This window comes from Ornithorhynchus anatinus, chromosome 12, assembly GCF_004115215.2.
Source record: "Ornithorhynchus anatinus isolate Pmale09 chromosome 12, mOrnAna1.pri.v4, whole genome shotgun sequence".
Taxonomy (NCBI): domain Eukaryota; kingdom Metazoa; phylum Chordata; class Mammalia; order Monotremata; family Ornithorhynchidae; genus Ornithorhynchus; species Ornithorhynchus anatinus.
This window is the reverse complement of record NC_041739.1, coordinates 1,245,945-1,257,958: the sequence shown is the minus strand read 5'-3', so window position 1 is coordinate 1,257,958 and position 12,014 is coordinate 1,245,945. Positions and strand designations below refer to the sequence as shown.

Genomic DNA, 12,014 nt, shown 5'->3' with positions numbered 1-12,014 from the left:
CCCCGCGGCCGAGCCCTGGGCATCTGGGGGGCAGCCCAGACTCCGCACCGAGAGGGTCGCTCCCCGGCGGCCGGGGAGCCCCAGGCCTGTGGCTCCTTCCCCCGGGGTTTTGTCCGTGGAGGGCCTGGCCTCGGCAGAGCCCGCTGCCCCTGGAGGGGTCACGGTGGAAGGCCGCGTGGCTAGGCTGTGGCCAAGACCCTTGCCAGGGATGCCCTTGGGAGGCAGGGGCGGCGGGGCCAGACCTCGGACCCGGGTCCACTACACCCCCAACGGCCTGGGCCCCTGGGCCTGCTGGCTGGAAGAATGTCTTGTCCACCAGATGCCCTGCAGAACCTCGTGGGCCAACAGAACGCCCGCCACGGCGTCATCAAGATATTCAACGCTCTGCAGGAGCGGCAGGCCAACAAGCACCTGCTCTACGTGAGTCCCCAGAACTTTGGGCGCTGACCCCTACCCCGACCCCTACTTCTCTCCTCCCTCCCCGCACTCGCACACACATCTGCTCTCTAGTGTCTCCAGAACCTTGGGCGCTGGCTCGGGTCCCGGCCCCCGGCCCCTCCGTGACCCCGTCCTCATCCCCTGCCCTGCCTCAGCCAAAGCTCCAGTGGAGCGGAGCCCAGGCCAGACCAGGGAGGTCTTCCTGGTCTCGCCATGACGGTTCTCAGGGTTCTCACAACCCACGTGGGACTTCTGAGTTTCTTCCAGCTTGGCCTCCGTCCCTCCTTATCAGACTGGCTGACTTTCTCCTCACAGAGCATCTACCTTAACTCTCAACATGTCCCCATTCATCCATCCCTTTTCCTCCCTCCCTCTCCATCCATCCCTTTCCCTCCCTCTTCCTCCATCTATCCATCTTCCTCCCTCCATCCTTCCTTTCATCCCTCTCCCTCTCTTCATCCATCCATCCATCCATCCATCCATCCATCCATCCATCCATCCATCCATCCTTCTACCTCTTTCCCTCTATCTTTCCATCCCTCCCTGCCCTTCCATCCCTCCCTCCCCATCCATCTCCCCCTCTTCTTCCACCTTCCCAATCCATCTTCTCCTATTTATCTCTCTCCACCTCCCCATCCTCCTCCTCCTCCTCCACCCAACTCCCGTGGGCTTAATCTAAGCGGCACCAGAAGGAAGGGAAGCAGATGGAGGCCGACAGCTCATCCTCTTCCAACGGGAAATGGGGTTTCCTTCTCACCGTCCGGCCCTGCCGGGCACCGGGCCCTCGGAGGAACTGACCTGCGTCTTCTCCTCTGCCCGTGCAGGTGCTGTTGGAAGTGCTCCTGACAGAACTGTGCCCCGAGCTGAGAGCTCACTTAGATCAGCTGAGGAGCACTCAGCAGGGCGGCGGCTCCCAGGGACAGTCCAGAGACGTCTCTGGGACCTCGTAGACACAGAAGCCACGGGCCTCTCGTGGGCAGAGGGCCGAGGACTTAACAGGCTTTTTTTTAAGGTTTCTCTCTGGTTTTATGTGAAGCCCGGGTTGACGTCCAAAATCGCGGCGGAGCGGCCGACGCCCGGGCCCGGCCGATTCCCCGGGGACGGCCGTTCGGTCGCCCGGGGTCAGCCCGGGCTGTGGACGGTCACTCCGAGGGCTCTGAACATTCCTCCGTTTCCCCTGTGTGTCCAAGACATCGGTGTGCAATACTACTTGTAAAGTTATTGTGAAGACCTGATTGTTCTTATTTTTACTAGTGACCCCCCTGGTTTCGAGGCATTTGTAAGCAATAAATGACAAGCGGAATCGCTGCGCTGGGCAGAGCTCCTCCCCCAGGCCAGGGTAACCTGCCTGCAGGGGCCGTGGGGGCCGGCCACTGGGGGAACGTCTTGTGGGCGTGCTCTTGCAGGAGCCCGAGACATCCCGGCTCCAGGAGAAGATCAAGGCGCCTTTAGTTGGGGGAGCCTGTGGTTGTGTTCTTGGGGGGGCCAGCGAGGCCCAGCCTGCAGGGGATCAGAGCACTGGCTGCTGGGGGAACCCGTGTGTGTATTCTTTGGGGAGGCAGGAGAGGCGTGGCCTGGAGGGGAACACAGTACCAGCTGTCACTTTTGGGGGACCAGGGAAGGCTCACAGGGGAGCAGGAGGCCAGGGCACGGACTGCTTCTCTCTGCTCGGCCCATTCTCAAAATGGCAGGTGGTCTAGACCCAGAGAAATGCATGTGCAGCGCTGAGTCTCTCCGTGTTTTCAGGCGGGTATAATAATAATAATAATAATGTTGGTATTTGTTAAGCGCTTACTATGTGCCGAGCACTGTTCTAAGCGCTGGGGTAGACACAGGGGAATCAGGTCGTCCCACGTGGGGCTCACAGTCTTAATCCCCATTTTACAGATGAGGTAACTGAGGCACCGAGAAGTTAAGTGACTTGCCCAAAGTCACACAGCTGACGAGTGGTAGAGCTGGGGTTCGAACCCATGACCTCTGACTCCAAAGCCCGTGCTCTTTCCAGTGAGCCACGCTGCTTCTCTGCACAGGGTATGCACAGGGTGCACTTGCTGTGATCGCCCCCATTCCCTCACCCGACTCCCCCATCTGTCCTCTCTCCCTTTCTCACCCCCCAACCCATATTAGCGGCTGCCCCAGGGACTGATCGCGGTGGTTCTTAGTTTTAGCCAATGGGATCTGAGGTAACGGTCAAAAGCTCTCCCTGTGACCGTGGCTGAGGAGAGATGCCAGAAGCGTGGGGAGCCGAGCCCTAAGGGGGCGATGGGTTGCAGCGGCGGTAATGATGACCGCCTGGACTCGGCCATAGTGTGGGCACCGGGCCCAGCCTGAACGCCACGCATTGCCCTTCATCGGCCTGAGCCGCCCTGGGCGGCTCAGGGGATCGAGAGCCAGCGATCTGGGGGTCCGCTTCCGGCAGGTTTACAGCCTGGGATGGAGGAAGGTGGCCTGACTATGGAGGACGGGACGGTTCAATTTGAATCTCAGAGGCTTTGCTTTCTTCCCGCTCGTTCCCTCATGTGCGACCCCGCAAGACGAGGAGGCTGAGGGAGGATTCTCCCTCCAAGGGTCTGAAGAGATTGAAGCTTGTCAGATGGCGGCTAGTTGACGGTTTCTAGGAACATGTGCAGGGCTTGCACTGTAGCAGGAAGGAGCTGCGAAACTTGGCGGCTCTTTGTTTCACTCTAAATTCTCTGCTCGAGTGGCCCTTTATTTCACTCTAAATTCTCTGCTCGATGACCTCCATGTGAAGCTCGGCGGCCATGGCAGGATCCAGCTCGCAGGCCTAGGAGGGAGCAGAGAAGGTCAGCTGCTGGGCCCTAAAGGAGGGGACTGGGGTTCCTGGGTCCAGCCTCTGGAGGAGGGAACTGGGGCTGCTGGCCCTGAGCAGACGCGAGGGTGGGAGAGGAAGGGGGCTCGGATCTCCCCCACGCCAGGGGGTTAAACCTCAGTTCTCTTTTCCGGGAACTGGGACCTTCGCTGGGCTCTGTCCAAACCTCGGCAGGGGACCGAAGCGAGGTCAGGAGGGCCCCCGGTCCTGCTCTGCGAAGATTCGGCAGAGAACAGGGGCCTCCGGGACCTGGAGCGGTAGACAGCCGTCGGGGGGGAGGGGACCAGAGGGTTGGGAAGGGGCCCCAGCCACTCTACTCCCTGAGGAGGTGGGGTCCCACGCTCACTCACACCTCGCTGGACCGAGGCGTGTTTCCTGGCACTGTTTGTTCTGAACCTGCCGTGTCCAGCTCCAACGGAGCCGGGGAGCATCTGGGAAGTGGCAACCGAGGCCGGGTGCCGGATTGAATGGTTCCCCCACGGAAAGCCGGGAAACGGCCCACTCCCCATACCCGAGATGGCTCCCGAGCGGCCGCGTCTCGGTCCTTGTTCCGGGACGGTGGAGCATCGGTGAAAACACAAGCACCACTAGCCTCGTGGGGCGAGGGGGCGGGGGCGGGGCTCACCCTGGAGTAGTAGCGTCGAGCGGCGATCTCGTCCTTGTCGAGCCCCAGGCCGAGGTGCAGGCAGCGGGCGTGGTAGAAGGCGGCGATGGCCATGCCCTTGGTGATGTAGGCAGGGAGGCAGTCGGTGAGCGCCGCGATCCGGGGGATGTTGCCGTAGTCCGCCACCCTGCGGGGAGGGGCCCGGTCAGGCACTGGACACCGTCCCGCACCCGCCCGGGCTCGGCCCAAGCCGCTGAGAAGGCAGCACCGCACAGGCCCGTGTGCGGGACGCGGCGCGTTCCGTCCACTTTGATCGGGGCGCTGGGGGGGGGTCAGGCCTGGGGTGACCTCTGAAAGAGACGCTGAACGACCGCAGCTCGAAACACCGTCCATCCCACCCAGACGACCTCTCATTCACCGGCACCCAGACGACAAACCGCGGGGGCGCTTAGAGCGGGATAGAGTCGGACTCGCGACCCCCAGCCCCCAGCCCACGGGACCCGCAGAGATGGAGGTGGCGGGTCGGGCGCCCGAGCCAACTGTCACTCGAGGACCAGCTGGGTCCACTGCCTTTCTAAAGGCCGGTGTTATATTGTACTCTCCCAGGCACTTAGTACAGTGCTCTGCACACAGTGAGCACTCAAGTAATACGATTGAATGAATATAAAGGACACCAATGGACCGGGGGCTGGCAATGTGGGATGGTCGCCCCTGCCCCAGCGGGATGGAGGGAGGAATGGGTCAGGAGAGCACGTGGGGCTCTGAGGTAGGGGGAGCCCATCTCCTCACTGCTCCTTAGTCCCAACCCCACTCTCCCATCCTCTGTGTGACTGTGGGCAAGTCACTTAACTTCTCTGTGCCTCAGTTCCCTCATCTGTAAAATGGGGATTAAGACTGTGAGCCCCACGTGGGACAACCTGATTCCCCTGTGTCTACCCCAGCGCTTAGAACAGTGCTCGGCACATAGTAAGCGCTTAACAAATACCAACATTATTATTATTATTATTACCTTGCTGGGTTCCTTCCTGGACCCTGGTAATTCATTCATTCAATAGTATTTATTCATTCAATAGTATTTATTGAGCGCTTACTAGGTGCAGAGCACTGTACTAAGCACTTGGAATGTGCAAATCGGCAACATAGAGTCAGTCCACTGACGGGCTTACGGTCTAGTCGACTGCTCCATTCCCCCGCAGTGGGGCAACCCAGAAACCTGCCCTTAACGCCACCTCCCGTGTGCTCGGTGAGGAGGGGGTAGCGGAAGAGGAGGAGGAGGGGCCCGGCCCCGGAAAACGTAATCCGTTCACCTTTTGGAAAACGAGGCCGCTTTGGTGTAGAGCTTGTTCCGGTAGTAGTACTCCACCAGGTGGGCTTGGGCGTAGACGTTTCCCCTTTCAGCCGCTTCGTGCAAACATTCCAGGGCGGCCTCGGCGTCCTGGGCCACGGCCTGGCCATAGAGGTACATGACCCCCAGTGCCCCCTGGGACTCCAGGCTGCCGTTGCCGCAGGCTTCCGAGTGCCAGAAAAAGGCCTGAGAATAATAATAACGTTGGTATTTGTTAAGCGCTTACTATGTGCAGAGCGCTGTTCTAAGCGCTGGGGTAGATACGAGGTAATCAGATTGTCCCACGTGAGGCTCACGGTCTTAATCCCCATTTTACCGATGAGGTAACTGAGGCCCAGAGAAGTTAAGTGACTTGCCCACAGTCACACAGCTGCCAAGTGGCAGAGCCGGGATTTGAACCCATGACCTCTGACTCCGAAGCCCGGGCTCTTTCGCGGGGCGGTTTGGCCCGCCCCGGCCTCGCCAGCAGAGCTCGGGCCTAAGGGACCGCGCCTCTGCTAGCCACCCGTCCCTGTCCCCCGGCCGGGGCCCCACATTCTCCATCCCCAGTTGCCGGGCTCTCCCCTTCTCCAGCTGCACCCTCTCCCGCTCCCCCTTGATGATGATGATGACGGTACTTGTTAAACGCTTACTACGTGCCCAGCACTGTACTCAACCCTGGGATAGATACAAGTTAACCAGGTTGGACAGCAGTCCCTATCCCATATGGGGCTCACAATCAAGGAGGGAGTAGAGTTAAATTCTACAGATGAAACCTAGGCACAGAAGTGAAGTTACTTGCCCGGAGTCACACAGCAGACAAGTGGCGGAACGGGATTTAGAACCCAGTCCTCTGACTCCCCTCCCTGTACTCTTTCCACTAGTCCTTGCTGCTTCTCGAAGGGGCTGGGGGGAGAGAGAGGAGAGTGAAAGAGAGAGAGAGGAGAGGAAAAAGAGAGAAGAAAGAGGGGAGAGAGAAAGCAAGCACAGACCACCTTGGGATCTTCCAGCTAGGAGTTCTTCATTCATTCATTCATTCAACTGTATTTATTGAGCGCTTACTATGTGCAGAGAACTACAAAGAAAAGCCAAAAAAACTGAATGTGGCCCAGTGGAAAGAGCACGGGCTTGGGAGTCAGAGGTCATGGGTTCTAAATCCGGCTCTGCCCCTTATCAGCTGTGTGACTTTGGGCAAGTCCCTTCTCTTCTCTGCGTGGCTCAGTGGAAAGAGCACGGGCTTTGGAGTCCGGGCTCATGAGTTCGAATCCCAGCTCTGCCACTTGTCGGCTGTGTGACTGTGGGCAAGTCACTTAACATCTCTGTGCCTCAGTTCCCTCATCTGTAAAATGGGGATGAAGACTGTGAGCCCCACGTGGGACAACCTGATTCCCCTATGTCTACCCCAGCGCTTAGAACAGTGCTCGGCACATAGTAAGCGCTTAACAAATACCAACATTATTATTCTCTGGGCCTCAGTGACCTCATCTGTAAAATGGGATTGAGACTGTGAACTCCACATGGGACAGGGGCTGTGTCCAACCTGATTTGTCTTTCAAGCGCTTATTACAGTGCTCTGCGCACAGTAAGCACTCAGTAAATACGACTGAATGAAATACTAAGCGCTTGGAAAGTACAGTTCGGCCAAAGAGACGATCCCTATGCAACCACGGGCTTCCCACAAGCTCGCAGGCAACCAGCGCTGTTGACTAGCTATGGCATTAGCTTCCCTGGAAGTCTGTGGCTTCTCAATATCTGAGCAAATCAAGATGAAGAATTCACTGTAGCCAGTTGGCACATGCCACCACTACCCAGGAGGAAAGGGACCCCACTTTATGGCACCTTCAGGTCTCTCCCCTCCCCAGCACTGAGGATTCTTCTGCCCGCTTCCTCCGGCCCCAATATCTACACCCCCAACCTACCTTTCCCAGCTCCTTCGGCTCCTTGGTGGAATAGTAAACCCCTAGGATGCTCTGGGGCCTTCACGCTGGCTTTCGGGTTCCCGTTGTCGGCGGCAAAAGCCAGAGCCTGCGGGAGCCGGCGGTAGCAGGTAGGGTGAGAGGAGGCACACGGTCGCCCCGACCCCGCGGATCCCGGCCGGCCCGACACCTCACCTCTCCGCCTCGGGTGTCCGAGGCGCACCGCGCCCTGGCCTTCGTAGTGCGCGCGGCCCAGGTTGTAGGCAGCGGCGAAGCGAGGTGCCCGGCTCTGGGGCAGGGGGAGGTCACGATCTGCTTCATGTACTCCACCCCTTTCTTCTGTCACCGGGCCAGAAACACTTCAGCGTTAGGCTGATCAGGACCCCCAGAAATCTGACATCAAGGGACGTGGGCGGAGCCCCCGCTTGTCCACTCCCCTCACCCGCCCCGAGGAGATAACACCACTCCGGACCCGGACAGAGCTGTCCCAGGTTCGGACCAAAAGAAGAAATGCCAGTCCACCCCTGGTCCCAACATCAGTCCCCAAAGCCACCCTCTGCCCCTCAGAACCCCCTCTCTCTCCTGAAGCTCAGCTAACTGTACTCAGCCTGTACCTCACCTGAACTCCATCTTCTCCAATGGTCTGTACATTTGTGTGGGGGGGACAACCTGATTACCTTGTATCTCCCCCTGTGCTTAGTGCTTGGCACAAAGTAAGCACTTAACAAATGCCATCATTATTATTGTAAACACACACACATATACATACACACACATATACACTTGTTCTGCTTGGAGATGGCAGCCAGCATCTCCAAGTGCCCAGGGACCCAGTGGAGACCCTGACTTCTTTATTAGTTTTTCTTTTTCCTGGGACCATGCCCGAGGCCTTTTTTTAAATATTTGTTCAGCACTTACAGACACTGTACTAAGTGCTGGGGTAGAAACAGGGTTGTCAGGTCGTCCCACGTGAGGCTCACAGTCTTAATTCCCATTTTACAGACGAGGTGACCGAAGCACATCGAAGCAAGTGTTCTCCCTCCTATGGATCAAGACTGTGCGCTCCGTGTGGGCTAGCGACTGTGTCCAACCCACTGACTTGTATCTATCCCGGCGCTTAGAACAGTGTGTGATACATAGTAAGCGCCTAACAAATACTAAGTGACTTCCCCGAGGTCACACAGCAGACAAGTGGCACAGCTGGAATTAGAACCCAGGTCCTTCTGGCTCCCAGGCCTGTGTTCTTTCCACTATGCCCAATTGCTCCCTTTGGAACCAAAAATCCTATTACTCCTCCCCTCCCGCCCACAGCCCCCTCCAAAAAGGAGTGTTCAAAGGTGGGTGGCTGGAGGGTGACTTACGGTGTCTGGCTGTGTTCCCAGGCCATCGTAATACATGACGCCCAGCTGGTAGATGGCTTGATGGTCCTTCTCCTTGATTTCTTCAAACTGCTCCAGGGCTTCTTCGTACCAACCCTGGAAGAGCCCCCTCCGCCCTCTCTCTGTGGCCTGTATGCCTGTCTAGGGCCCAGTCCACAAGCAGGGCATCTCCCCACAGGGTCCGTGGTCCCCTAAATCTAAGCTAACCGTACTCAATCTGTAAAACTTGCAAACAGGACAACTAGAGAGTCATTAGGAGTGTGTTGGGCCTTTGGAAGGAGCAGCAACTCTCTCAGACCACTAAGGGGCTGTCCCTTGCCCTGCTCTCGCCCAAACCAATTTAGGTGAGAAGGCAGGGTGAGGCAGAAAGTTGTGGTGGAGGGGAAGCGGGCTGGCCCTTGCCACGAGAGGTCTGGGGTGAGCAGGGGAGGCTGAGCCACTCAACATAAAAACAGATGGGAAAAACCACTAGGTACCTGGGTAACCTAAATAAGCCGAGGCCTGTTTAGGATATTTGAGGAGGGTGTTAGTTAAGCAACCTTGGCTTCCCTGACACTGTCAGTGTCCCGGTTCACCTCCTATCTCTCTGGCCGCTCCTTCTCGGTCTCTTTCATGGACTCCTTCCTCTGCCTCCCACCCCTCTCACTGGGGGAGTCCTTCAAGGCTCAGTTCTGGGCCCCCTTCTATCCTCCATCTACACCCACTCCCTTAGAGAACTCATTCGCTCCCATGACTTCCACTATTATCGCTAGGCGAATGATTCCCAAATCTACCTCTCCAGCCCTCATCTTTCTCCTTCTTTGCAATCTCTCATTTCCTCCTGCTTCGAACTGCTTCAAAATATCTCTACTTGGATGTCCCACTGACCCCTCAAACTTATGTCCAAAACAATGGCCATGTTTGACCAGTGACTAAATGATTTACTTTGTGAGCCCTATGTGGTACAGGGACTGTGTCTAATTTGATTAACTTGTATCTACCCCAGCATTGAAAACAGTATTTAACACACTGTACATACTTAACACATATAATAATACTCAGCCCACACACTTCACTCCTCTAAAGCCAACCTACTCACTGTATCTCAATCTCGTCTATCTTGCCCATGTCCTCTCTTTGACATGGAAGTCCCTTCGTATCCAACAGACCACCTATTTTCCCACATTCAAAACACCCCTAAAATCCCATTTTCTCAGTTCTTCACTTGCCTTCCTTCTATATTGTCTATGCATTTGAATCTGTACTACTTAAATACTCAATATTCGCCCCAGCCCCTCATCACTTAAATCCTTATACTTTCCCATTTCCCCTATTTGCAATTTGATTTTGATGTCTGTCTTCCCCCTCTAGACTGTAAGCGCCTTGTGGGCAGAGATCACATCTACCAACTCTGTTGCACTCTCCCAAGTGCTTAGTACAGTGCTCTGCACACAGCGCTCAATAAATATCATGGACTGATTGGAAGGGGATAGAAAAGGGTTTCCGCCCCCCGAAATACATGCAATATATAGAAACTCATTGGTCAGCCCAGGCTCCCCAGGCCAGAGCATAAATTAGGCTCCTCCAACCTACCGGAACTGAGGGGAAGCTGGAAATTAGGGGTGTGGAAAATTAGAAAAAGGAGAGTAAAGAAAATGACAACCTTTTGCTCTATCGCCGGCACAAACCCATCCGGGATTGGGGGCCTTTCTGTGAGAGATTCCTCATACTGGAGGTCCCAATCAATCATTCAATCCACCAGTTGATCAACCCATCACCAACACTGTTAAGGACCCGCAGTGAGCACAGCCCCGAACTCTCAGAGATTGGATGGTAGCCTGATTGCCCCCCAAGGTCACTTGGGTGTGGCCGGAAAGGGGCTCTGGAGACACTATGCCCACTCTTCATGGGTCTCTCCAGTGAAGGGAGTGTGGGAGAGGGGCAGGGCAAGGGAGGGCAGCTCTCTCTTTGGCCGTTTTTTCCTGGCGAAGGTGGGGCAGGGGTGGGGTAGGGACCAGGGAGGCAAACCTCTTCAAAGTAGAGCTGCCCCCTTAGGAAGCGGGCCAGCTGGTCGCCGTTCCGAATCCGGTCCTGCAGCAGCTCCAGGGCTTTCTCCAGCAGCTCCGCGTGGGAAATGGTGCTCCCTGTCCAACAAAGGATGGGGATGGGATGGTTGCCAGCCAACTCAGGCAGGCCCTGGAGCTCACAGGTGCTCCTTGTGGGCAAGTGGCCCCAGTCTGAGCACGTTGCCCTGGTCTGACTGAGCAGGTCCTGGCCAGGACACAGAAATCTGGGGCTGGTGGTACCCAGGGAGAAGTTGGGGGTGGGGGGCCTTGTATGGGTGAGCATGGAGATGGAAAAGGAGTGGGGTTCCTGTAACGGCCTTCATCAGGCCCCGGACACGCAATGGTCCACCAAGAGGACGGAGGCCAGAGTCCACCACCAGGGTCCAGAGCCCAGCCCTGATCCATGTGCCGTGTGAACCCTCCTGTTCTCCACAGGGAGCAAACACTGGCAGACAGCTTGGAGGAAGATGATGAGCGATGCTTCCTCTTGGCCCTTGGGAACCCACAGAGGCCAGCACCGACCCTCCGATGAGTCGGGTCGAGGAAGAACAGAATAATAACAATTATGGTACTTGTTAAGTGCCAAGCCCTGTTCTAAGCACTGGGGAAGATACAAGTTAATCAGGTTGGACACGGTCTCTGTCCCACGTGGGACTCACACTCTTCATCCCCATTTATAAATGAGGTGACTGAGGCCCAGAGAAGTGAAGTGACTCGCCCAAGGTCACACAGCAGACGTGTGGCGGAGGCAGGATTAGAACCCAGGTCCTTCTGACTCCCAGGCCCGTGCTCTAGCCATTAAGCCATGCTGCTTCCCTAAGTTGCCCAACAGAAGTCAGGCCAGGGGCCAGGTGCTGCCAGTGATGGGTCGGGGGTGACCCTGCAAGACATGGTGAGAGGGGAGGCTACCCAGAAAAGTGTCAGGTAGGGCTTTTTGCTTGTGAATGTTCCCACGCTCCTGCCCAGGCCAGGTCCTGAGTCCGGTGGGTCCCCAGTACATTCTGGGACGGGGCAGTGACTAGCTGCAACGGACGTAACCAGAAGAAGCTGGAATTTTGGAAGCTGAGGGGAAGTCCCCTTATAAAACAAACTTTGTGGCAGAAATTGTCCCCGGACCGACCCGGGCAAACAAGGATCTGGCAGATTTCTGGGGCGGATGGTCGGTCTCCGGCAAGAAAGGCTCGAGGCTCAGAGCCAAGAGGCAGACGGCCCATTTCTCAGAGGGAAGGCTCAGGGGTCAGGGCTGAGGGACGGACGGCCCGGCTTGGGCAGGAAAGTTCTCGAGGCTCAGAGCCAAGGGGCGGTTGGATCGTCTCTGTCGGGGAAGACTCAGAGCCGAGAGGTGGATGGCCTTGGGGGTCAGGGCTGAGGGGCCGACGGTCGGTATCCGGCAGGAAAGGCTCAGGGATCAGGGCCAAGGGGAGGATGGGCCTTTTGTCAGGAAAGGCTGCCTATGTCCTGGAAGGGAATGTTCAGGG

At 56.9% G+C, this 12,014-nt stretch overlaps 2 protein-coding genes across 2 annotated transcripts in view; one reads left to right on the top strand and one right to left on the bottom strand.

Moving 5' to 3' along the window:
- The window catches only part of SNX25 (sorting nexin 25), a 75,922-nt gene extending 74,177 nt beyond the window's left edge, over nt 1–1,745 (top strand). The window contains exons 18-19 of the mRNA XM_029077151.2: nt 320–420; nt 1,263–1,745. Coding sequence (XP_028932984.1) covers nt 320–420; nt 1,263–1,388 — 227 coding nt within the window. The 3' untranslated portion in view covers nt 1,389–1,745. The remainder of the gene's footprint in view (nt 1–319; nt 421–1,262) is intronic.
- A 1,364-nt stretch (nt 1,746–3,109) lies between these two features.
- On the bottom strand, nt 3,110–10,610 carry LOC100087131 (LRP2 binding protein). The gene is given in 9 exon segments (XM_029076949.2): nt 3,110–3,223; nt 3,894–4,059; nt 5,180–5,403; nt 7,116–7,169; nt 7,171–7,221; nt 7,303–7,388; nt 7,391–7,451; nt 8,474–8,587; nt 10,499–10,610. Coding segments are annotated over 8 exon segments (744 nt in total). The 5' UTR covers nt 8,510–8,587; nt 10,499–10,610; the 3' UTR covers nt 3,110–3,157.
- Nucleotides 10,611–12,014: the final 1,404 nt, after the last annotated feature.